Raw genomic sequence first — 23909 nt, 5'->3', positions numbered from 1 at the left:
TACATTGTGAAAAGATTCGCACCATCTAGTTAATTAAGACATCTATTACCTCACAACTCTCTCTTTTTTTTGGTGAGAACATTTAAGTTCTACTCTTAGCAAATTTCAATTATACAATACAGTGTTATCAACTATAGTCACCATGTTATACATTAGAACCTCAGACCTTATTCATCTTACAACTGAAAGTTTACCAACCTCTCCCTGTTTCCCCTACCCACCAGCCCCTGGCAACCACTTTTCTACCCTCTGTTTCTGTTTCTGACTTTCACTTTTTTTTTTAAGATTCCACATATAAGTGATATTACACAGTATTTGTCTTATTTCACTTAGCATAATGCCCTCAAGTTCCATCCATGTTGTCACAAATGGCAGATTTCCTTTTTTCTTATGTCTGAATAATATTCCAATGTGTGTGTGTGTGTATGTGTGTGTGTGTGTGTGTGTGTGTGTGTGTGTGTGTGTATCTCACATCATCTTTGTCCGTACTTCTTCAGGAGACCTTTCCTGACCCTCAGACCAGGTTAGAGCTCCTTCTTATACTTTCCTGTGAGGTTAGTGTGCTCCAAGCACGAAGAACAAGATAAACTCAAAGGGCCAATATTGCCAGAACAAAGGGCTACAGGACTCCTATCACTCTGTCACAATGTGACCGCTGCAATGTCCCAGAGCCCTCCCAAGCAGCATGCCCTGTCCCTTTACTGTCCCATATAGGGAAAGACATTTGCCCCGTTTTTCTCCCGCTCAGCACACTGAAAGTATACATACTCTGCCCAGTCAGCAGATGACTTACAGGTTCCCTGCCTATAAAAACAGACAAGCAGGGCTTCCCTTGTGGCACAGTGGTTGGGGGTCCGCCTGCTGATGCAGGGGACGCGGGTTCGTGCCCCGGTCCGGGAAGATCCTACATGCCACGGAGCGGCTGGGCCCGTGAGCCAGGGCCGCTGGGCCTGCGCGTCCGGAGCCTGTGCTCTGCAGCGGGACAGGCCGCAGCGGTGAGAGGTCCGCGTGCTGCAAACAAACAAACAAAAAACAGACAAGCAACCCATGCTCATTGTCGACTTTCCCTGGCTACCAGCAAGTCAGCCCACTGTTCTTGCAGCCACCCTTCCCTTTAATAAGCTCTATCTTCCTTACATTCTGCCTTGTGTCTGGAAATGCTTTTCCAACCCGCGCTCAGACCACGACAGGTTATAACATCATTAATCCTCTGGTGCTTGAATGGGAAAAATAGAAGTACAGTTGATTCAGAGAAAGAGCTGATCCATGTTTACTGCCTCCTCCACTCACTCTTGCAGGACAGGATGGACTGAAGTAGCCAGACATCTTTCTAGTGGCTTTTCTTTGTTTACATTGAGTTAAATTTTGTCTGTTATGCAAACATGCTTCCAAACCTCTCATCCAATTTTATCACCCCATCAACAAGGCGGGAGAGTGGAGAATTTGTTTTCCCCTATCTGGAATTGGCATGGGACACAAAAGTGTCTAGAAAAGTCCCCAGTCCTTCAGGGTTTCTGAGGGTGGCTAAAGAGAATAAAATGGCAATCTTGGTGCCTTCAAACAACAAAGGGTTATTGCTTGTTTACACTACCTGCCCGCCACAGGTTGGCAGGGGCACTCTGATCATTGTCATCACTGAGACCTGGCCTGACAGAGGTGCCACTGCCTTGTCATGCCACCACCTGCACTTGAGCTTCCAAATTGCCATGGCAGGGAAGCGAGCGCCGAGAATCACAGGGCCCTGGTCTTCAACGCTTTGGCCCAGAAATGACACATAGCCTTTCTCTTTCCACCTCAATGGCCAAAGGAAGTTACAGGGCCACGCAGCACTCGAGAGAAGCACGTGCCCGGAAGGAAGCGAGAACCAGGAAATTTGGTGACCCCTAGAAACGTCTAACAGCAGCATCATTACACACAGCTGTCCTTTACTGAGGATGAGCCATGTGCTGGGCGTCCTGCGAAGCGCATTACATGCATCCTCCTTACAGGCCTGAGGTAAGTGTCAACATCTCCATTGTTAGGGGAAACTGAGGTTCAGAGAGATTGTGTGACCTTTTTGAGGCTACAGGTGATATTTAAGCTGGGGTCTGAACCTATATGTCCATTGCCTGGCAGTCCAGTACTGCCCCTCTTCCCACACACACCTGGCAGGTGAGTCTGGCCCTTCTGTGAACCACTACTGCATCGCCTACACTACACTGTAGTACCCAATGCCCTTTCCAGAACCCTGTGCTCTGGCACTTCTGATGCCCCTGTCCTGGCCAAAGTGGGAAAAGTGTATTTTGGCAAACTCCTGTTCACCCCTTGTGATCCAATTCTAACCACATCTCTCCATGAAACTTCTCTTGACTTCCTGCTGCAGAATTCATCGCCCCAGGCTCAGCTGCACTCCGCTCAGATCCCTAGCAGGACACTCATCACGAGGCTTTATTATTATTATCCGTTAACCTTTCTATTTCTTCCATTAGACTGCGGCTCCTTGAACAAGGGAACCATGTCCCATTTCTCTCTGTATTCCCAGGACAGGAGCAGAATAGCTTAAATACAGCCAACATTGGTCATACATACATGCGAGACACGGGTCTAAGTGCTTTACATACACTCACTGATTTCACTCTCATACCATTTCTGTAAGGTAGGTACTATTATTAACATCATCTGTTTTTCATAGATGAGGAAATTTAATGTATAGAGTTTAAAAACTTGCTCAAAGGCTCATAAGTAGTAAAGAGCTGTGCTGTGCTGAGATTAGGACTCAGGGAGTGTAAGCCCAGAGCCTAAGCCTGCTCAGCAACTATGCTACTGCTCAGAGCTTCTTCCAGCTCATATCTCAGCCCTTTGCTCCTGAACACTTCATGTGTTTTTTTGTTGTTTTTTTTTTAAAGAACATTCTCTTGGGCTTCCCTGGTGGTGCAGTGGTTGAGAGTCCGCCTGCCGATGCAGGGGACACGGGTTCGTGCCCCGGTCCCAGAAGATCCCACATGCCGCGGAGCGGCTGGGCCCGTGAGCCGTGGCCGCTGAGCCTGCGCGTCCGCAGCCTGTGCTCCACAACGGGAGAGGCCACAGCAGTGAGAGGCCCGCGTACCGCCAAAAAAAAGAAAAAAAATAGAGCAGCCCCCACTCGCTGTTAAGTAGACAAAGCCCGCACGCAGCAACGAAGACCCAATGCAGCCAAAAATAAATAAATAAAATAAATTTATTTTTTAAAAAGTTCTAAAAAAAGAGAACATTTTCTTATGTAATCATAGTACGATTCTCAAAACTGGGAAATTAGCATTGTCCTACTATGTAATCTACTTTATTCATAGCCAAATTTCCCAATAATATCCCTTATAACAAAAGACAACAAGATTTTCTGGTTCAAGAGCCAATCCCATATCACATATTGCATTTAACTGTCATGTCTTCTTAGTATCATTTGATTGCAAACAGTCCCTCAGTATTTGTCTTTCATGACCTTGATAGTTGTGACGAGCATAAGCCATTTATTCTGTAAAATGTCCATTTTGTAAGCTTGTCCGATGTTTCCACATGATTAGATTCAGCGTATCAATTTTTTTAGCTGGAACACTACTGAAGTGTGTTGTGCCCTTGTGCATCGTATGAGGAAGCACATATCTATTTGTCCCTGTAATTATTTTTCATGCTAATTTTTCTGTCTGCCAATGTCTTTTTCTTGTGTATCTCCAGCATCAAATGCCAAAGTCTGCCTGACTCATGGTATATGTTTAATAAACATTAGTTAAATGAATAAATCTCCCTTCCTCTGAAAGAAAGCTATAGGAGTTTTCCTGGTGGCACAGTGGTTAAGAATCCGCCTGCCAATGCAGGGGACACGAGTTCAAGCCCTGGTCTGGGAAGATCCCATGTGCCGCGGAGCAACTAAGCCCGTGCGCCACAACTACTGATCCTGCACTCTAGAGCCCAGGGCCCGGGAGCCACAACTACTGAGCCCACATGCCACAACTACTGAAGCCCACACGCCTAGAGCCTGTGCTCTGCAACAAGACAAGCCACTGCAGTGAGAAGCCCGCGCACCGCAACGAAGAGTAGGCCCCCGCTCAGCGCAACTAGAGAAAGCCTGTGTGCAGTAACAAAGACCCAATGCAGCCAAAATTCAATAATTAAATAAATTTTAAAAAAGAAAGCTATAACTCAAGCCAAAAATCTGTAAATCATAATGCTAGTTTCTTCACTCTCCTTTTCCCCCACAAGTAATAATCACTAAGCCCCACTGATTCTATGTCCTAAATATCATAGCAATCCCACGTTTCTCCATTCTCACTGCCATTGCACTGGCTCATTACTCCAACATCCTAGCCTCCCTGCCTCCAGTCCTGCCCCCTTTTAATCTATCTTTGGAAGGTGAGTTAAAGAAAATACCACTATATCATGGAGAATGGGCACAATAATAGGTGTACTTGGGATAACGTACAAGCCCAAGTGTTAGTAAGAGGAGGTAGGTGGTTTCGAGTTCTGTCAGTATCCCACAGTGAGACCTTTGGGGACGGAAATTGATTGGCTTTTTCAGTGGGGTTTCTGAAGTTGGTGAGGATGGCAAAGAAGACGTTGTGAAACAAGGAGGCTCCTAAATAAGAGTACAAAGTTCATCATGGAAACTAGAGTTTTCTGAAACCTCTAGTCATGGACTCCAGACCAAGCCATGAGAAAAAGATCCCAGGGCTTAGATGGGGAGTGGTTTAGAGCCCTGTGGCCAGCTCCTACAGCTCGCAGTGAGGTATTCAGCCAGAAGTTGGCCACAGTACACACTGTCTAGTCAGTAAATAACCCAAAGCTATGCAGATATCCGACACAATCAGAGGCAAGGAGGCAAGAGTATCTTTGGTAGAGAAAGTCCCAGCTATCTCTTTGGTAATCTCCCAGGTGAGCCTTAGAAACACCTCTTGATGGGGGAAAATGCATGTAAAATGGTGATGAACTGCGTCCATAATGCCCCCAAGGACAGCCTACTGATTGCACCAGAGGCTGGGCATATATAGACTGTGCCCACTGGATCTTTGAATACCGAAGAGTTGTGTCGCTACCCGCACGAAGAGGGTCACCCTGTGTCCAAGTGGGAGGCAGTGGAGGCAAGGGAGGCTGTCTTAGCACACAGAAAATCTAGTCCTGGAAGTGGGTGGGAAGCACATAATGTTGCTTTGAGTTGGGTCCAAGGTGACCCTCTGCATCCATTTAGCATGGACATCACAGGATATGGACACATGAGTGTAGAAGGCAAAGGCAAACAGTGGCTGAGGCCACTGCCTGGTAGAAGTGATACCTGAGGCATTGTTTGATAGTGGGATGCTGATAAGATCCCTCACAGACAACTGAAGTTGGGGGTGACATATCTAGCTTTGTGATAGTTGGCACTATGGTCACTGCCCCAGACGGGTACAGTCTGTCCATATCTGGATTAGGAAAACGGAGAAGTTATTCACTCCTCAGTGCTCTCCTTGATTCACAGGTTTGAATCTGTCCGTGCCTCACCAGTTGGGGCCCGTGAGCTACCCTCAGGAATGAACCAGACCTGATTTTCTATCCTGGAATGAAAAGTCGCACAGAGACCTGGGCTAACGATTCCTTTACCCAAGGCAGTCTGTTCAGATGAAGGAAGATGGCTTCAGGACAAAGGCGACTTTGTTCATCAGCATAAAAATCACAGAAGTGTCCCCCGACTTTCAGAGGAGGTGTGTGGCAAACCCAACGTCAGAGTTGTCTGCCCAGTGGCAAAGGACACCAGGTGCCATTCCAAATTTGTGTTTATCCACATTTCTGTGATCCATGCAGTAAAATCTTCTTAGATACTCAGCATGGTCAGTGCAGGTCCAAAAAAGGAGGGAAATTATTATTATGTAGTATGGCGGCCAGGCAAGTGTGCCACTCCAGTCCGTTCTGGAGAGCACGATTGCCTGATAGCCCCATGGTGATGCCCTGCAGGATCCACCACTGTGTTTGTGCCAAGGCCATATTTCCTATAGACTACTTGCAGTCAGTAATTGAGCACGGTGGAGGTACTAATGCAGATTCGGCTCAAGAACTTTCCATCTGCCTGCGATATTTGGAACTGCTTTATAGTCTAAGATCGTTCTTACCCAATTCTCCTTCCTTCCTTTTCCTTCATAGATGTCAGATCTGCATCATGGTCTGAAGTCTCTATTGACCTTCTCTGGCATGTGGCAATGGTAGTCCGTCAGAGCCTTCACTTTATGTGTGCTATGTGATTGGAGGAGGTGGGCGGCAACCCTATACCTAGAGAGTGTGTCCAGACTATGGAGGGGCAGGGGGGCTGTGAAGTATATCTGCCAGTGTGAGCCAGTCCTGTCTTTTGCGGTATGACCAAGCTAACCCTGAATGACATGCTTGTGTAGCTGCCACCAAACACAGGCTCTGGGGGTGCCAGAAGTTTCTTTGTATGTCAAATGACAACCCTTCATGGTGGTTTTGTTACTGTGGTGGGTCTGGATATGGATCCCGTAGGTCAATACGGCTATGATGGCTCACAGGCCCGGATGAGATTCTCATTGCAGATGCTTTGCTTTTCTCAGGATGTGCTCTTTTCTAGGAGACAAGTGCTTATGTGACTTATTAACTGAGCTTGTGGGCGAGTTGTATTTGTTTCTATAGGGTATGACTTTAATAGTCCTGCGTGGCTTAGTGACCTGACTAAAGAGTGAGGCCATTAGCAGCAGCCCCTGAGTCTATGTAAAGGGATATTTCATTCATTGAAGAGTGGAATGCTTTATTACCAAAAAAGTACTGCACTTCCACACAATGTGCAGAGCAGCCAGTGCCAGGGGTTGTCAGCATTTATCACCACATAACAAATGGCTTAGCAGTATTCCACTGAACTTGCTCACCCATCAGTGAAACAGGCTTCCTTGTCTGGTACCAAGTCTCAAAGTTGAGGCCCACTCGAGCCAGTAGCTCAGGCAAAGCAGGCAATAGGGCCATCTCAGTACCTACTGGCTGGGCAGCCACGTGTTCTTGCAGTTGGCTTGACCCCCAGTTGGATGTACCATTTCCATTTCGCATTTTTTTCGGCTTGTTGCACTTTGTCAATTATTAAGCTACCGTATCTCAGTTCCAAACCATCCTTCTACACTCTACTCTATGAGGCTGGGGCTGGGATTCTGCACACCACATTGCTCCTTTGCCGGTGCTGCCTATTAGGGCCTGCCAATAAGAGGCTCTAGAAGGAGACTGGAAGACCATGGTTCTTCACTCTGGCAGGAAGAGTTTGCTCCAGTAGCAGCTGCTGAATCCAATTTCCAGATTCCGACCCCCGCCTCCCCGCCCCGCTCTCAGAACCAGCATTATCACGTCTCCTCGGTGCTCTAAGCCCAGCCACATGGGGGTCTGCCTGCATGTTATCAAGGTACCTGTACCGACTGATAGTACCCCTTTGCTTGAGATCTGGGTTTTAACTCTGTGGCCCTCATTTTTGAGCCTTTGGGTTCTCACCATCCCAGCCTCCTCCCTTTGTTCCCCCAGGCCTCAGGATGGTAAATGCTTCCCGCAGAACCCACCTCTGTGGAAACTTAATGCTTCTGTTTTGCATTTTCAGTCCTTTAAGGTCTGTTTAACCAATCCCTGTATTAAATTCTCAGTTAAAAATCACTGGTGTGATTTCTGTTTTCCCAACTGGACCATCACTGAGACACCCATCTGATGGAATTGATTTCAGTAACAACCCCACTAGCAGGTTGGGAATGTTGGATCTGAGAGTCACACTTTTCCCTTCAGTGAGATAATCTGTCCCCAACAGGGCCAATAATTGTCATTCACAACGCATGTACCATCCAGTAGTGGTGAGATGACCCACCCCCAATATTGGCAGTCTTCTTGTCAAGAGACATCAGATGTGAGACTGGTCACAGATAATTAAAACTCCAAGGGATCAGAATGAGTTGGGGGCGGGGCGGAGCTGGTATTGTTTCATTGCTTCTGTGGCTGCTTACTGCTGGGGTCCCCAATCGAATCTGGCTACCCGTCTGGTGACTTACAGATTCTTGAGTAACATTCCTATGTGCAGGATGTGCTGCCTCTAATACCCGAAGAGGCCAAACAGGCGATAAGGGCTCCTTCTGTGTAGTTAGTGTTTGAAAGGTCAGCAGTTTTTCCTTATTAGCTTGTGGAATATCTCTTTGGGCTGCTGCTCAGATAGCCCCCAACTTACGCACTCCAGTGGCCTGGCTCCGATTTCTACCTTCATTCAAGGCCCTGCCACTTGCGCTTAGAGAGCACGCATTATGGTGAAAAGCTTCCTCTGGGCGCCACTATGGAAACTGTCATCAGTGGAATGGAATGGGCTTTCCCAACGTATTATTGATATATTGCAGTATTGCTGGGGAAGTTCGACATGCCTGAGGTAGGACAGTAAAAGTGAGCTCCCTGCTCTGCCAAGTGAAAACAAAATAATTTTGTTTTTTCTTCCTGGAGAAATCTAGAGCAAGGAACGTGAGCAATGTCTAGGGCTATTCTGTCCAAGAGTAGTATAATGTGAGCCACACGCGTAATTTTAAATTTCCTAGTAGTCACTATATTAAAAAAAAGGTAAAAAGAGACAGGTATAACTAATTTTACTAACATGGCTCAGTTAACCCAATAGATCCAAAATATTAACACTTCAGCACTTAAATATAAAAAATAGGTATTTTTCATTCTTTTTCTCAAACTAAGTCTTCAAAATCCGTTCTAAATACATGCATTCTAAATACACTGAGAATTGCACATCTCAATTCAGACTAGCCTTTGATCGCTCAGCAGCTACATGTGGCTAGTGGCTGAAGGCCCGGACAGTGCAGCTGCCGGCCACATACTGAGTGCCAGTAATGGATGCAGTCAGTTCAGTCACCTACTGGTATATCAAGTGCTTTGAGTGACATGGCGGCCACTATTAAAGCTACAATGATCTGCAATCAGGGGCCACAGACACTGGCTTTACTCACTGGCTACACAGGCTGGGAGTTGGAAGGTAGTATGTGCTACCACTGCCTCCTGGCAACGGAATAAGCCTTGCGGGTTGTCTTTCTCACCTACTGGTACTTGATACTGTTTCAGCTGCACAATCCCGGCAGGCTTTGAAAATACAAGAGGCTCTGTGGTCACCAGGAGGGATGGCGATGACCACACCCACCCGGCAGATGAGGGTACTGTGCTGGGTTGAGGGAACCCAGCATGTCTGTACCAATCCTGCAGTCTGACAAAGGGACCATGAGCACGGTCCCATCAAAGGGGCCAATGGCATCTGAAGCAACTCTGCCAAGTCTCTGGGTTTAAGTAAAACCAGTCTCAAATCCTGCCAGAGAAACTTACTGTGGACCCATCGGGTCCAAGACCGACAGCTCCTTGGGCTCCAGTGGCTGGCAGGTCTGCAGAATCCTCCCTGCACCTATGTTCCGGAAGACATGGACTAGGGCACAAACTCAGCAATCCCTATGACGAGGGCAGAGGACTGGCCCCCAGGCCGTTTGCTCTTGAGGGGACTCAAATCTGGATTGAAGGGCCCTCTAGCAGTCGGGCTAGAAAATCAGTCTCCTGGGTAGCACAAAGGCCTGTGGGGCTGGGGAGTCTCATTCTAACTGCATTAATGTGTGCTTAACTGCTTCGCTTCCTCCCCTGCACCCTTCTCCCAGGACACAGGAGGCGGCTTTGGAGACTTGCTGTCCAGGTAGTGGGGAAAACTAACGGCCTTCATCACCCAGGATCTCCTTGCGTCAGCTCTCCATAGGGGTCTCCTTGATGCCCGCTCAAAAATCATTTTTGTTTCCTGCACCCCTACCTCCTCTCTGCAACCTCTTTAGAGTGAGTCGGGTTGTTTATCAGCTGACCACCCTCTTGGTTTTTCCCATCTCTCCTTCCTTAGCAATCCCTTTGTTTAAGGCCCAGAGCCATAACAGTGCTGCCTGAGGGAGCCTCAGAAGGACGCCTGGAGTTGGAGTTGTTCGCCTCGGGTCTTTTCATTTTTGCTGGGTCCTGGGGCAACTTTTACAGGGCCCCTTATCTCCTCTTCCTCTTTTGGGTGGGGCCTAAATCAGCACCGGAAGGATTATCCCATCCCTCACTCCCGGGTAGAAGCAGCAAAGTTAGGGACGTCCTGCTCATGTAAGATCCCACTGGCTTCTCCAGCGTTCTCTGAATTAAGGTCACTTGCTCGCAAGTTATCCCTGACGCCCAGGATTTTCATACCGTCGGTCTATAGTGCCAACGTGCCTCAAAGCAGCTGCAACCTCAGTAGGGAAGTCTCCTCTTTGTGGCTACGTGAATCTGATTTCCCCGAGCATCCGATGCAAGCCCAGGGCAGGCACATGTGCTCTCTCCCCATTGGCTGGACTAGCCAATTCATTCAGCAAATGGAAATCTGGTGGTAAACCTCAAATGCTGGCCATTCAGTGCCACTTACCTCACGGGTGTAGCTTCTTCATCACGCAAGCGTTCAAGCCTCATGGGACTGCTGTGACTATTGTTGGGAGTCCAGTTCCCTGTGTTTTGAAGCCCCTCAGTCTGGACCTCAATCCCTCACCCTCTGCCTAATGAGCCCCTGGGCGGTACACTGCACAGTGCCAGGTTTCATGTCTGAGGTTAGGTTGCATCTGCTGTTCCAGCGGCACTTGAGACCAAGGGCTCTTTTCTGTCAACTTCTTTTCCCTTAGGGCTCACAGGGCTGACTAACTTGTAGGGAGGGCCAAGGGATGGAAGAGTCTCTATCTGCCTCACATGGAGGACTTTCCAGAGCCTCTGTGGCATATGGTATGGCCCTAGACCAAGGCCGAAACAACATGTTCACCAGCGATCTCAGCTCAGCTAGGCCTCCCACCACTAGCCCTAGGAGGGGTGTTGTGCAGCCCTCGTATGGCTTAGTTGATCCCTTTTGCAGTTTCCCAAAGGCCAAGTGGAGTTTGCCTCATGTGGGGCACTCATGTGGGGCACGATCTGTGTGACTCGGTGGGTGAAGGCAAACAGCACACCAGCATGCAAGAGGGGAAGGTTTTAATGAGGGAAAATTACCAGTAAGGGTCAGGAAGAAGAGGCACGTGGACGCCCATTCTCTCCCGCAGAGACACATGCAAAGGCCGGGCCCCCGCGTGCTGCATCCCTGGGGCTGGGCTCCAGGGGAAGGTGTATCTTCCCTGGGAGTCTACCTTTCCACAGGGCAACGCTGATGGTGGTGGCCTTGCAGGCAGAGGATCAAACCAGGGCTCAAATGCCAGCTGTCAGGGGAGCTGTCTGGGAACACAGCCTGCTAGCACCTGTGACCTTTGGGAAGCTGGATTTGGACTGTGGGGCAGAGGAACTTCCAGGAAGTTGGATGTGGGTCCAGTCCCTCCTGCTAGGTGGTTCCAGGCGACCTGACAGAGGCTCCTGGAGTGGTGGGCAAACCTGCCTGTCCCTCCACACTCTTCAAGTGTAAATCTGATCTCGTTTAAAACCCTTCAAAGGCGCCCGAAAGCCAAACCTCTAACATGGCACGTAGGCCTTCCTTGGCCGTATCTCTCGTCTCACCTCTCTCACTCTCTACCTCAAATTCCGTGGCCTAGCCACACTGAACAACCCAATTTGGGTTGTTTCTATGTGCTCCCACCTCACCCTGTGCATCTTAGTACTTACTGTACCATGTGCTGGAACTGCCCACTGACTCACTGAGCTCTCCCACTCGACACTGAGCTTCTTGAAGGCCTGAAATATTATCTCTATCCCCAAGAAGCCTGTGAAGTGCCTGCTATATAGTGAATGTTCACTAAATATTTAATGAGAACCAGATGAAATCAGGTGGGTGCTTCGTTAACAATTACTCTGTAGTTTTCTCCATATAGAACATGAATACCTTCTTAATGCATATACGACTTTGGAGTTAGGATACCTTAGCAACCACTTACTTAACCCATGAAGAAACTGGAACTTGGAGAGGTGACATGACTCTTCCAGCAACCACCGAGCTAGTCTACGGCCCGGTCAAGTGTGGGATCTACCTCCTGATTCCTCCCTCTTCACAGCGTAATTCCTTAGGTTCCTTTTTATCACGTAGTATGCATGCTGCACTTGCAACTTTTAATGATATATATTCCTTGAGCACTAGTACTCTGTTCTATGATGTAATACCTTACAGGTTTTGATCTCCAAGGAAATCTGACAAAGACGCCTTAGTATTTACCAAAAATAACACTGGAATTTTTTTTCTCCTCTTACCATAAACCATCTATATTCTGTATGATACTGAATAATGATGATATACCCCAGGTTCTCAGGATTGCATGTAACCATCTTTTGTTGACACTTACATCTTCCTTCCAGTTTTGGACCTGTAATCAAGCATATGGTATATAGAAATTGGTGGGAAGACCTTTAGGCACTTAGTTTTGAAGCCTATCTTTAATCATTTAGCAAGTGCAACTTGCAAAGACTTTTAATGCCTGTCCCATTAACATAGAACTCATCAGCATAAAATACAGATTTCCCCGTTTCTTCATGGAAAGTTCTGAGAGAAATGGAAAGTAAATCTCTAAATAGACCCCAATAAAATTTTTAAACAGCCCTAGATAAACCCACACAGGGAAAGACGATCAAAATTTAAATACTGGTACACATTAAGCCTTCTGAGCAATCAAGACTAGCATCTGGTAATGGCTATTTCAGAATAACTGCTTATCAGAGGCATCAGAGGGTCATGAGGGAAAGATGCTATTTATGGCCATGAACCAAACTGGCTCAAAAGTGATCAAATCGGTATATTGACTCTAAAAGGCACTATATTCCTAACCACCAGGAACGGGATGATCATGGTCAGATGGGAGAAATGCCTCTGAGTGAGCCAAGTTGAGTCTCAAGCCTGCTGCCACCAATAGGTTGTCCACGTGTAGCAAGCACTGAAATGCGAAACCAGGAAAACCCAACAAAGTTACTTGAGGATGGCTGCTATTTTTCAAAATAGACATATTTAATATTTTCCAAATGGCAAGGTAAGTTTATGTGTGCTCAGACAGGAGTATGTGTTTCACACGGTTTAGTAGCATCCTGTGTAATTAATGTGTTCAAATTCTCTAACTGGGGATATGTAGAATTATTTTCAAATATCTACTTTTCTGCTTTTTAAGGGCACATAAAAGATTATTTGCAAGGCATAATGTATGCTTTGCATGATTAATACCTCCCCCCATCGTTAATTTTTGTTATTTTTAGAAATTTAAGACCAGGAGCAAACATCTGTCAGACTAATTTTTTGCTTTTTCATAAGTGCAACTTTTTAATAAAAATTTACATCTAGATAAACAATCTTCAGATTTTTGAAACTTTAATAAGATTTTAAAAACATCATGACTTTGAACTGAAAAACATACACGTTTAGCACACAAATATTGTAATATGAATAAACTCCAACTCCGTTTGAAAACATGTGACTCAAATTACAGTTTTAGAAGTTAGTAATTCACATTTAAGCAAGTTAGCGCCTTGCTGAATTCAGCCTTTGTAAAAAAGAGACTTAGTGCATATTGTAATGGCACAATGTGCTTCTGTACCATTTTGTTGACTTTTTTCACCTTATTAAACAAGATCAAGTTCTTGAAAGTTGGTAGATAACGGCTAACTTCCTATGACATGTGAAATTTCCAATGGTAATACAGTTACATTTTGTAACAGAACGCTTTATAGATTTCTTTTCCTATCTTAAAATTTTAAAAGCAATCATTTGTAAGGATTGCATCAACGTCAATTTAGCAGAGGAAGATCAAACTTTATTGAAACTGCTTGCATACAAAATATATTGCACTATAACCAAACAAATGTCAACATAAAATCCAATCTGTTGTTGCTAATATGTACAGAGAATATTGCCCAAGAGCAGTTACATTACAAGGTCATTCTACCTTGGTTAATTATCTACAGTATTTTAAACCAAACAGCTTACAGATGATGTGTGCAAGGTACCAATTTCTGTTTTCAAATACTATACATTCCCAGAATAAATAACTAGAAATCAACATTAATGTTTGGCAATACTTTTAAAAGACTTTTTAATATTCTTGAAATCATGTGCAGTTTGTTGCCATTTTTATATGCTTATTTGTATGCAAGGAAAAGTAACCGTAAAATGAAAATTCAAAGAAACAAACCCACAAAATACATCAGAGGCAGAACTTCGGTTTGTACGGCTCTGTACAGATTCAGTGGTACCCCTACTTGGAGTTATTTTTTAAGAAAAATATAACATCTTAGAGTGAAGGTCCTTCACATATTTTTCCTCTGTAAATCTTGTTCAAAAGAAAAAAAAAAAAAAAGAGAGACTCAAACCCAAAATCCAACACGTCAAAAAACTAAAGGAAAAAAGTATCATTTGTTAACCAACCCTAGTCTGCTTTCCAATTCTGCTTACACACTTGGACCTAATATTTCAAAGTTGACAAAGTGCCCGTACTTCACAGGGTTATTATGCACACATGGAAATGACCTTCCTACCTCCCCCAGATAAGCTTGAAATTAAAGTATGAAGAACTTCACAAAACATGGGGCGGACAATAAAAGCAGCTCTAATTTAAAACTGGTCATCAGGCCAAAGAGAAGGCATATCCTACTAACTTTTGACCAGGCAGATTTGCTCCTAGCTGAAAATGTTTTAGCCTCTCTCAAATGCAAAGACAGTTATTTCTTCTCCTGTCTATATAGAAAAATTACACATCCCTCTCAATAACACTATTTGTCAAACTTCAGTGCAACAAAACAAAAACAAAAACAAGTCTTATTCTTTATACTGCCTAACCTGATGTTTATGTAAGAAAAAAAAATATGGAAAGCATGCATTCTTCTATAAAGTACTAATGTTTGACAGGGTTTGCTACATCTTTTAACATTTAGTGTTTCCAACTTATCTTCCCTGAACTCTGCATCCAAATATAATATTCCTACCTGCCAAGATATAAAAAAGGCACAGATCATACAACTTTTTTTTTTGCTAATGAAAATGACAAACGTCACATCACACACATCTCAGGGTCCACTAAAATACTGGAAAAGTGGACCAAAACATAAACTGACACAGGACATGAAATGTCATTGGCCTTCCGTATGAGACTGAAAACAGAAGTGTAATATGATTACCATAAATGCTATTTATTCAGAAAAACTGAAATGTACCAGTGAGTTATCACCCAATGCAGGGTAACGGTCCAAATTAAGAAAGAATACCACTGCTTGGTATTTAAAAAATAAACCAAAAGAAAATCCTGTCCTGAAGTGCTAAGTATACTTAATTACTTAAAAGTAATGTTTCGGGGGCTTCTCTGGTGGTGCAGTGGTTGAGAGTCCGCCTGCCGATGCGGGGGACACGGGTTCGTGCCCTGGTCCGGGAAGATCTCACATGCCACGGAGCGGCTGGGCCCGTGAGCCATGGCCGCTGAGCCTGCGCATCCGGAGCCTGTGCTCCACAACAGGAGAGGCCACGACAGTGAGAGGCCCGCGTACCACAAAAAAAAAAAAAAAGTAATGTTTCAAAATTTTAAGATCTGTTTCTCTGTGCAAATCTGAAAACTGTTGCTTATGGCCAATATGACAAAAAATAAAATTCTTAACAGAACTGGTGTTCATTTCATGCCCTGTGCCACCTTGCCTACTATTTGTCTTTGGCCTAACAAAGTTTCTAATATGGAATAAGAATTACGGAAATGGTATAGGGAATATAACTCCAGAATTATGCCGTTTAGGGTACTCCATTCACAAGTGGTTGCTGACCATCCACGCTGTCTGGCTTTTCCTTCTTCTGGTTACGATCTTTACCCGTACGCAGCCGGTTACCTTCACCGGAGGTATTCTGTAATGTTTTAGTGTGGACACTCCTTTCATTATTGCAGTCAACTCTGATCTAAAACAAGTTACAGTTGTTATATACACAGACCATATCCTACTGTAATCTGTAATTGGCCTGATGAGAAATTTAAGCCCGAAGGGTAAATTCCACATCTTAAAAGGGGGATATGGGGGTGAGAATAGAAGAAGTGCAAGAAATTATGGTCAGGTAGGATCTTTATTTGGTTTCTGATTTTAAAACACTCTTCTTTAACTGGAACACACTGGTCATCTCACTGTGTCCAAAGTTAGATAAAAACTCACAATCCTACCATGTCTTTTTCTAAGCTTTAGTTGACATCTTTATGTCTATCATGAGTATAATTAAGTTTCCTTACACTGAGGGCTCTCACTGTCTTACAATAAAAAAAATACGAGCGTTGGTTTCTAGTAGCTTCAGTAAGGCTACTTACTTGCCTTCAGTAAGGCAAGTCAGATGATCATACAACTTGAACTCTGAAGAATAAGAATGGTACAGGGAAATTTGAAGACACTAATGTGTGGAAGAACTGGAATCCCAGGAAGAGTGTAGAGATGAATACAATTTAAAAAATAATATTCTGAGATTTATGCAATATTTTAAGTGCCAACACTGAACACTTAAACACTGCTAAATAGACTTCTAGATGCTGTACAAAAGGAAGATAATATTGACAAATGGGCCTAAAACAATTACAAATATTGATCTGCTTCAAGTACAAATGTGACATATAATCCCAAAATGGTTTGCTGTAATTTCAAAGCGTGTTTAAGTGTTGGTCCTGGGTGACTGTTTTAACTGTTGGGTTGTGAAGAGCGTAATTATAAAACTGGTACATAAATGCCTTACATCTCTGTAAGGCACATGTGTGTGCATTATTTCATCGATCTCTATCTACGTCTAAGGTCTTTTCTATGCTGGTCCTTAAGAACCAGCCAACGGTTAACACCTACTTACAACCACTATGAATTCTAAGAAATACTCCATCATGGAGTTTCTGCCCTTAAAAATCATCTCTCACTAATCTTAGGTATTGGTCCCAAACCAATCCATAGGCATGAAGGAACCCTAACTACTTGGATTAAGTCTTCAGAATTAAAGCAGAAGAGAACATGGGTTCTGGGAATTAGATACCAGTATTCAAATATCACTCTACCGTATGCCATCTATGTGATTCAATCTTTCTAAACATCAGTTTACTCACCTATAAAACAGAATAATAAAACTTTTTACACTTCAGGGGGCTGCTGAAAGATTAAGTAAGATAAAACACACACAGAGCACTCAGCAAAGGTGTCTGTCTGGACACGCTCAGGGGTAATTTCCAAATTACTTAACAATGGGTTCGGCACAGGTGATTACCACTTGAGATGGGGTTCTCAGAATAGAGGCTGGCTGTATATAAGCAGCTGACTGATTCAGCAAGTACCAGCTGAGTGTCATCAGCCCTGTGTATCATGATTATTACCCTTGAGCCAGACACCTTTTTCCCCTTACTTTCCACTCAAAGAGGACACTCTATCCAAGCAACTCAGGGGAGGAGGGACCCACAGGGCCGTTTTTTGGTGGGGGGGCGGTTGGACCACCAATGTGGTATTGAAGTCACACTGAGGCTGCAAAGTCTTCAGAAATACTGAGACTGCATATTCTCTCGAGAAATCTTCTTTGTGTACTTGTCGCAAAGGACTAAGACTGCCCACAAATGTAGTGTTGAAAGGAAAATATTTCAATGTACCAAATTCACAACCTTTGAACACGCTTAAAAATCAAGTAAAATAAACTCATACATCTCAAAGTACTGTAACTCAAACAATTTAGATGGAAAGAGGCACACAGGTTTACCTGGAGGGATCCATCTGCGGCTCTTCCTTTAGCCTCTCTTGGATTACGCGGACGATTATCTGTTCGGGAGTGATCATCGTTTCCTATAGGGACGTTTTTAAAAGGTTCGATGGTCACTGATTCTGACATGCTTATTGGAAGTTCTTTGTTCCCACATCCTCAATTTATTTAGATCCACCACAGAATCTAACATAGGATCAACAACCTAGTGATTCCAGTTACACACTGGCTAATAACCTAGCATGCTACCAAAGAACAGAAAATATTTCTAAGGCATCACAATTCTGCATCAGCTGTTACAGGTCAACCTGAGCTAATGATCAGACTGGGATGTTTAGAATACCAGAAGAGGTGAAACTAGTTATCAGTGTTTATTCATATATTTATTCTATGTGAACCAGAGGGAAAGGAAGGCTGTCTAATATTGCCGATTGCATGAGCCTTTCCCATGGTGACCAGTACAAAACCAGAGAAATGGGGGTCTTGGTAATACATCACTGAATCAGCAAGGTTTTTCACAGAACTTCAGATGGCTTTTACAACTGACCTTCATTTCTTGACAAATGAAAACCTCTGTACCTTTGAAGCCACCTCCGCGTCCTCTTCCTCCCTGTCCTCTTCCTCCACCTCCACGCCGTCGCCCGTCTCCTCTGCGCAGGAAGTTCTCCCTCTCTTCCTCTGTTGGAGCTAATGACCAATCACTGAGTTCATCTCTGTGGTCAGATTCTGTTTCAGAAGCATTTGATGCTTCAGAATTAGTTCCTATCGAGAGTTAAAAGTTATATACCGTTGTCCGACTTAAAAAAAAAAGTTAGGTTAACAGAAGCTTCCAGAGACGTTTCAGGGGTAATCCATTACTCTTCCCAATTTATAAGCCCACCAAAGAGTATTATCACCTTCCATTTTGTAAAACAGATTATCTTAAATTCAAAATGAAGGCTTCCACAATATTTGAGGTAATCTTTGTTTTAAACATTTTTGGTTCTCATTAAAAAAAATAAAAGATTTTATTAGCCATCTAAGTTCAAACCTGAGTATGCCACATCATTAAACAGCTGTGCTCCTTTAAACATCTGTGCTCTCTGGAGGAAAAGTTGTCTACAACAGTTAAATGCAATACCTTGATCAACGAAACCTCTATAAAGAGGGTTCCTTTTAACGAGGTTTGGCCCAGGCACAGAGGGGAATGCATACATTTTGGTCACCTCAGAGAGGGTGGCAAAGGTGGCCACCATGGCTACTATCTCAGGGAAGGGTCTCTTGTGTGATAAGGGATTGGACCTAGCTGAATGGGGATATGCTTGCCTGATGCGTGGTCCACAACCTTCCCTCCCACTCCCACTGGAATAATTGATCATTATAAAGGATTTATTGTAATAAACTTGTTATGCCTGAGGGGCTGGGTTAATGACATAAGGGATGGGAGTGGGGAAAAGAGCTCCACGGTGACGGGGGACTTCAACAGCATAAAGAACAGACTGCTGGGAGAGGGATTAGGGGTTAGGTTCAAGGTTGGCCTTAGGAGTAGGTGTCTCTCTCCCCGACTCCAGAATATCAGCTCTACTACCTCTCTCTCTTCCTCTGTTGGAGCTAATGACCAATTATAGCTTCACCATTATAGCTTCATTCCTGTGGATCTTGAAGGCTTTTCCATCTTAAAGAGTTCCTTTTTGAAATGCAAATATTTGTGAGATGGATTATACCTTATACCATCATAAGCAAGTTACATAGTAGATACACAGTTGAGCAAGAAAGACAGTAGGCACTGGCAGTGGGACAGCGTTCAATGAAAGGTACTGGGAGAGAAGAAAGAAGCGCTGAAAGAAGAGCTGAGAAGGCAAAGAGAAGCTTCGCCTACTTCTTGACTGTGCCTAGGGCTGACTTTGGCTATGCCACTCAAAATCACCTTACGAGCCACAGGATGCGGACCCCTGATTTACACAGTCCATCCAGCAAGTATGACCAGCACATGCCTGACGAAAAATGAGCCACAGTACACAAATGAAAAAAGTTTTGGCTATACAGTAATAAAATCAGGAAAGGCCTTAGGAAAGTCATCAACGTACAAGGGCTTAAGCAGATTTATCCCCAGTCAGAACGTGGACAGACTCACACCTGCCCTGTGAACTCTATGTGTTATTATCAGGTTTTTACTCTATGTCTCTTGCAACACAATTTGACGCACTGTGAATTGGAAACCATGTAGTGAGAAACTGTTATAATGGGGTTCTAATGAGTATTAGAGATTAGCAGCTATTAAGTCTAGGAACAGATAAAGTTACTGAGTAAAATGCTTAGTTTGTACCTGAAGTATATCCAGGACCGCGTCTGCCGTGCCCCCTATTTCTGTAAGGTCTACTACCTCGACCCATTCCTTGACCATCATCAGTCACATAGCCTTTTTCCTTATCTGTACGATTTGGTGGTGGTCTAGAACTAGCTCCAATCTGTCGCAATTGCTCATCAATTTGTAATCTCTCCAAACGCAACTGGTCTACTTCCTATTTAAAATATACAAGATAACAGTAAAAATAGTTTGACATTTTACTTAAAAATACCTTTCTCCTTTTCATCAGATAAAAAGTATACTGGAAATATTTCAATTTCAGTTCTAAATTTATAGTAAACACTGTTACACAGAATTATCAGGAAATTGAATGGTCTCCTTAAAAATAAATTTACTATAGATAACATATTATTGATGTCCAGAATTAGAGATATAACAAAAATACTGAGCATTAAAATTATACTGATAGAATTTAAAGTTATTTAATTTGGCACTATTATCCAATAGATCTGCTAAGGCACAAATATGCTAGTTTTTGGACCTCTTGATAACAGGATATTGAATAAAACAACTCTAAAACGTATGAATACAGATAAATGACATTTAAGGTTTAACCAGCTAACCTTAAAAATCACACATTGTAAATAATCTTAATTGAAATAGATTTGCCACTTAATATCTTAATTAACAAAACATTGAGTCTGGGCCATCTTCTGCTTTCAAAGAACATATACTATGGCAGGTCTTTGGACGTGACTATACAATTAAGAAACAATTATCTTCGATGAACTGAAGATGTTTATATTCCTTATATAGGGGAACTATTTAATAGTTGACAAAAACAAGTTGGATATCTTATATCATGCCTTGAAAACCTCTTAAAGACTACAACTCTGCTAGAACAAGTATGACGAACAGTATAGTCAGTTGATCAAAATATACACCTGGGGTCCATTAACAGACCCTCACACACAATGCTTCCAATATGCTGGGTTCTGTCAAATCCAGATGAAGTCTCAATTCTAACCCTTCTTCCAATCTACCCATAAGCATCTATTTACTAGCTATAGGGAACTGGATCCACAACTAGAGTAGCACTGGGTGTCTCAGTCAAGCAGACACCGTCATAGGGACCGTCCACATGAACAGTCACTGGGGAAGCCTCTGTAAAGCTAGGTTCCTAAAATCTTGGTTATGGCAGCCTCAGGAGAAGGGCAGGTAAGAAACTAGATGAGCTTCATCTGTGCTCTGAACCAGAATTTGTTTTACAGAGGACTTGAACAAAGAAGAGACTGCAGCTGAGTGAGTGGCTTACTCCAAAAGTATAGTTAGAGCTCATGGAATGGGTGTATCTTGCACAGAATGGTAGTCCAGGTTATCCCACTGGGGCAAAGCAGTCACCTTTTGGTGAGAGATGCCAAGCCCACTCGAGGGAAGATCTGGTGATGGAAAGAATGGCAACAACAGGACAGCTGCTGATAACCAAAAAAGATATTCAACTCAACTGTGAAGAATAAATCAAAAGATCTAAGGAAGAACATTAGTCAAAAGAACAAGGGACTGATACAATGCAACCCTAACTCTCCAGGTCTTCAAAATTATTTAAGCTAAGAATGTGAAGAAAAACACATACAACAGATTACACATAAAACACACTTTAAAACAAAAGTGAATAAGCAAATCAATGGGGTATCCTATCCATGCAAACCTTGCTGGATGAAACCTCCCCACTTGCAATTATTAACTGACCACCATAAGAATGATAAGAAGTGCCTATTTCTCTTCCTTGTTTACATATAACTATAAATTATTTAATTTTATTTCTTTAAGAAATCAGCCAAAAATTCTTATTAAGATAGCATCATAAATAAAATAGAAACTTGGATTGCTTTAAAAATACTATTTAGTACCAGTTACAATATATTTTTGATACATATGGATACAAAGAAGAAATTATAAAAGTGACATGGGTGAAATTCTATTTTATCAAATTACAGAACATTTGGCCAAAAGAAATTTTAAAAAGCACCTAGTCTAGGGAGGTGATTTGCCTATAGACACAGAGCTAGTTCATGGCAGAAGAGAGACCACAAGCAAATCACTGGATTGCCAATCCAGTGCTCTTTCTGCTACGCCTTGCAGCCTCCTGGTTCCTGCTTTCCAGTTTGTAAGCTAGAGGAGGCATAACCGTACAAATACTAACTAAAATGTGCATTTATAAAACAATACAAATTGTTTCTATTTTGTAATAACAGAGTATAGAGAAAATTACGAAGGGTAAACATTTAAACAGAGGACTTCATGAAACTCTGGGATTTCCTTGATAAATGACATAAAAGGGACAACAAAGGCAAGTGTTACAGACACGAAATTTGTCCTGGAAAAAACTCACAAGGGCTAGAAAGGATCAATGGGATGAAATGTATTTTTGACAGGATTGTCTAAAGTGAGTATAAGGGTTTAACAGAAGAATAATGGGAAATAGGGGAGTTTCTTGAGAACTGGGATACTGGTCCTTAATTTTATAATGATGGAAAACTGACTTGTGTTTTCAGAAGGAATATAATAAGCTAAACGAAATGAACATTTTTTTCTATTATCTTTTACAGGTCTTTGATTATCATGTACAGGCTAGTATGAAAATTGCTTTAAGACTTACTATGGAGTTTTTATATTTTAGTGCAAAAGGTTTCAACGTTAAAGTTCTTCCTGTCCTCACCTTTAAATAGTTCAGGTGATAATCCAGAAGAACAGTGGCATTAGCGATGCTGTCTTTTGTTCCCACAAAAACAAATGGTACCATACCCTGAAAAAGAAATGGCAACAATAATCCTATAAAATTAATGGTGAATTAATCTGAAAAATGCAAATAATGACTAAATCCCTAGCACAGGGTCTGACAAACAGTAAGTACATGAAAGTTTGTTGAAAATATAAACCAATACCTAAAAACAAAAGTAGTCGGTAAATTTTACCCACCTACTGTGTATAAGGACAGATCAGTATAGCAACCCTTAAATGCATCAGGTTACTATGATATAAACACTACTAATAAATGTTGGTAAACTCATAAATTATGTAACTCAAAATTATATCAGCTTTAACATGAGAAGCATAAACAAAACAAATACTTTAAAATACTCTAATTCATTTACTACAGATTTTATCTAGATCAAATTCTTTAAAAAATAATTCAAAATTAGATACCAGGGTACAAAAGTAGAAACTAAACCAACTTTGCTAGCCGAGTCAACAGAGTACAAACAAAACACAAACAAGAAGAATAAGAAATTAAAATGCACTTAGTAATTATTCTGTGGGGGGGGGAAAAAAAACTAGGCACATCCATAAGCATAAAATTTAGCATTTCAATATACTTCCATAATGCGCTCTGAACATAGTAAAGGACTGAATCATCAGGAAAGTTTGATCTATGGTACTACTCTATTATAAGGATAGATTTTAAAAATGGAGTAGACTAAAAATGTATACTTCTAGCCCATCAGTACAAATGAGAAAAAAACTATTTCTTGTCACAGTTATAGGGAAGCCTAGGCCAGTTGTGCAAACTAATAGCTGGCAATTATGACATTCAAAGTTAAGAATAATTCAATATTCGGCTACTGATGAAATTCACATGGTTACTGATATTCACAAGTGACTAAAGAAAAGCACACAGGCGCTTTGATGTAGATACATTAGAATTCTCTAGGTGAAATTTCTAGGTGTGAGAAGCCAAGAAGCTTACAAGTATCAACCTTTTAAAAAGAGCATTCAGGGCTTCCCTGGTGGCCCAGTGGTTGAGAGTCTGCCCGCCGATGCGGGGGACACGGGTTCGTGCCCCGGTCCGGGAGGGTCCCGCATACCGCGGAGCGGCTGGGCCCGTGAGCCGTGGCTGCTGCGCCTGCATGTCCAGAGCCTGTGTTCCGCGACGGGAGAGGTCACAACAGTGAGAGGCCCGTG

The 23909-nt window shown here is 43.0% G+C and overlaps 1 protein-coding gene across 12 annotated transcripts in view; it reads right to left on the bottom strand.

Annotated features, from left to right (window-relative positions):
• Positions 1-13228: 13228 nt before the first annotated feature.
• The window catches only part of FMR1 (fragile X messenger ribonucleoprotein 1), a 36578-nt gene continuing 25897 nt past the window's right edge, over positions 13229-23909 (bottom strand). For 2 of the 12 annotated variants that reach the window (XM_024740157.1, XM_024740360.1), the window contains 5 exons: positions 22666-22752; positions 19965-20160; positions 18239-18421; positions 17660-17742; positions 13229-15853 (listed from right to left, as the gene is read on the bottom strand). In XM_024740157.1, coding sequence (XP_024595925.1) covers positions 15692-15853; positions 17660-17742; positions 18239-18421; positions 19965-20160; positions 22666-22752 — 711 coding nt within the window. In that variant the 3' untranslated portion in view covers positions 13229-15691. Of the gene's footprint in view, positions 15854-17659; positions 17743-18238; positions 19250-19964; positions 20161-22665; positions 22753-23909 lie in introns of those variants that run through there. The other 10 variants (XM_024740298.1, XM_024740559.1, XM_024740484.1 and 7 more) reach the window with 6 other exon arrangements.

The sequence above is a fragment of the Neophocaena asiaeorientalis genome, unplaced genomic scaffold (genome assembly GCF_003031525.2).
Source record: "Neophocaena asiaeorientalis asiaeorientalis breed wild unplaced genomic scaffold, Neophocaena_asiaeorientalis_V1.1 scaffold981, whole genome shotgun sequence".
In the NCBI taxonomy this organism is placed as follows: domain Eukaryota; kingdom Metazoa; phylum Chordata; class Mammalia; order Artiodactyla; family Phocoenidae; genus Neophocaena; species Neophocaena asiaeorientalis.
The sequence above is the reverse complement of the archived record's forward strand: the minus strand, read 5'-3'. Positions and strand labels throughout refer to the sequence as shown.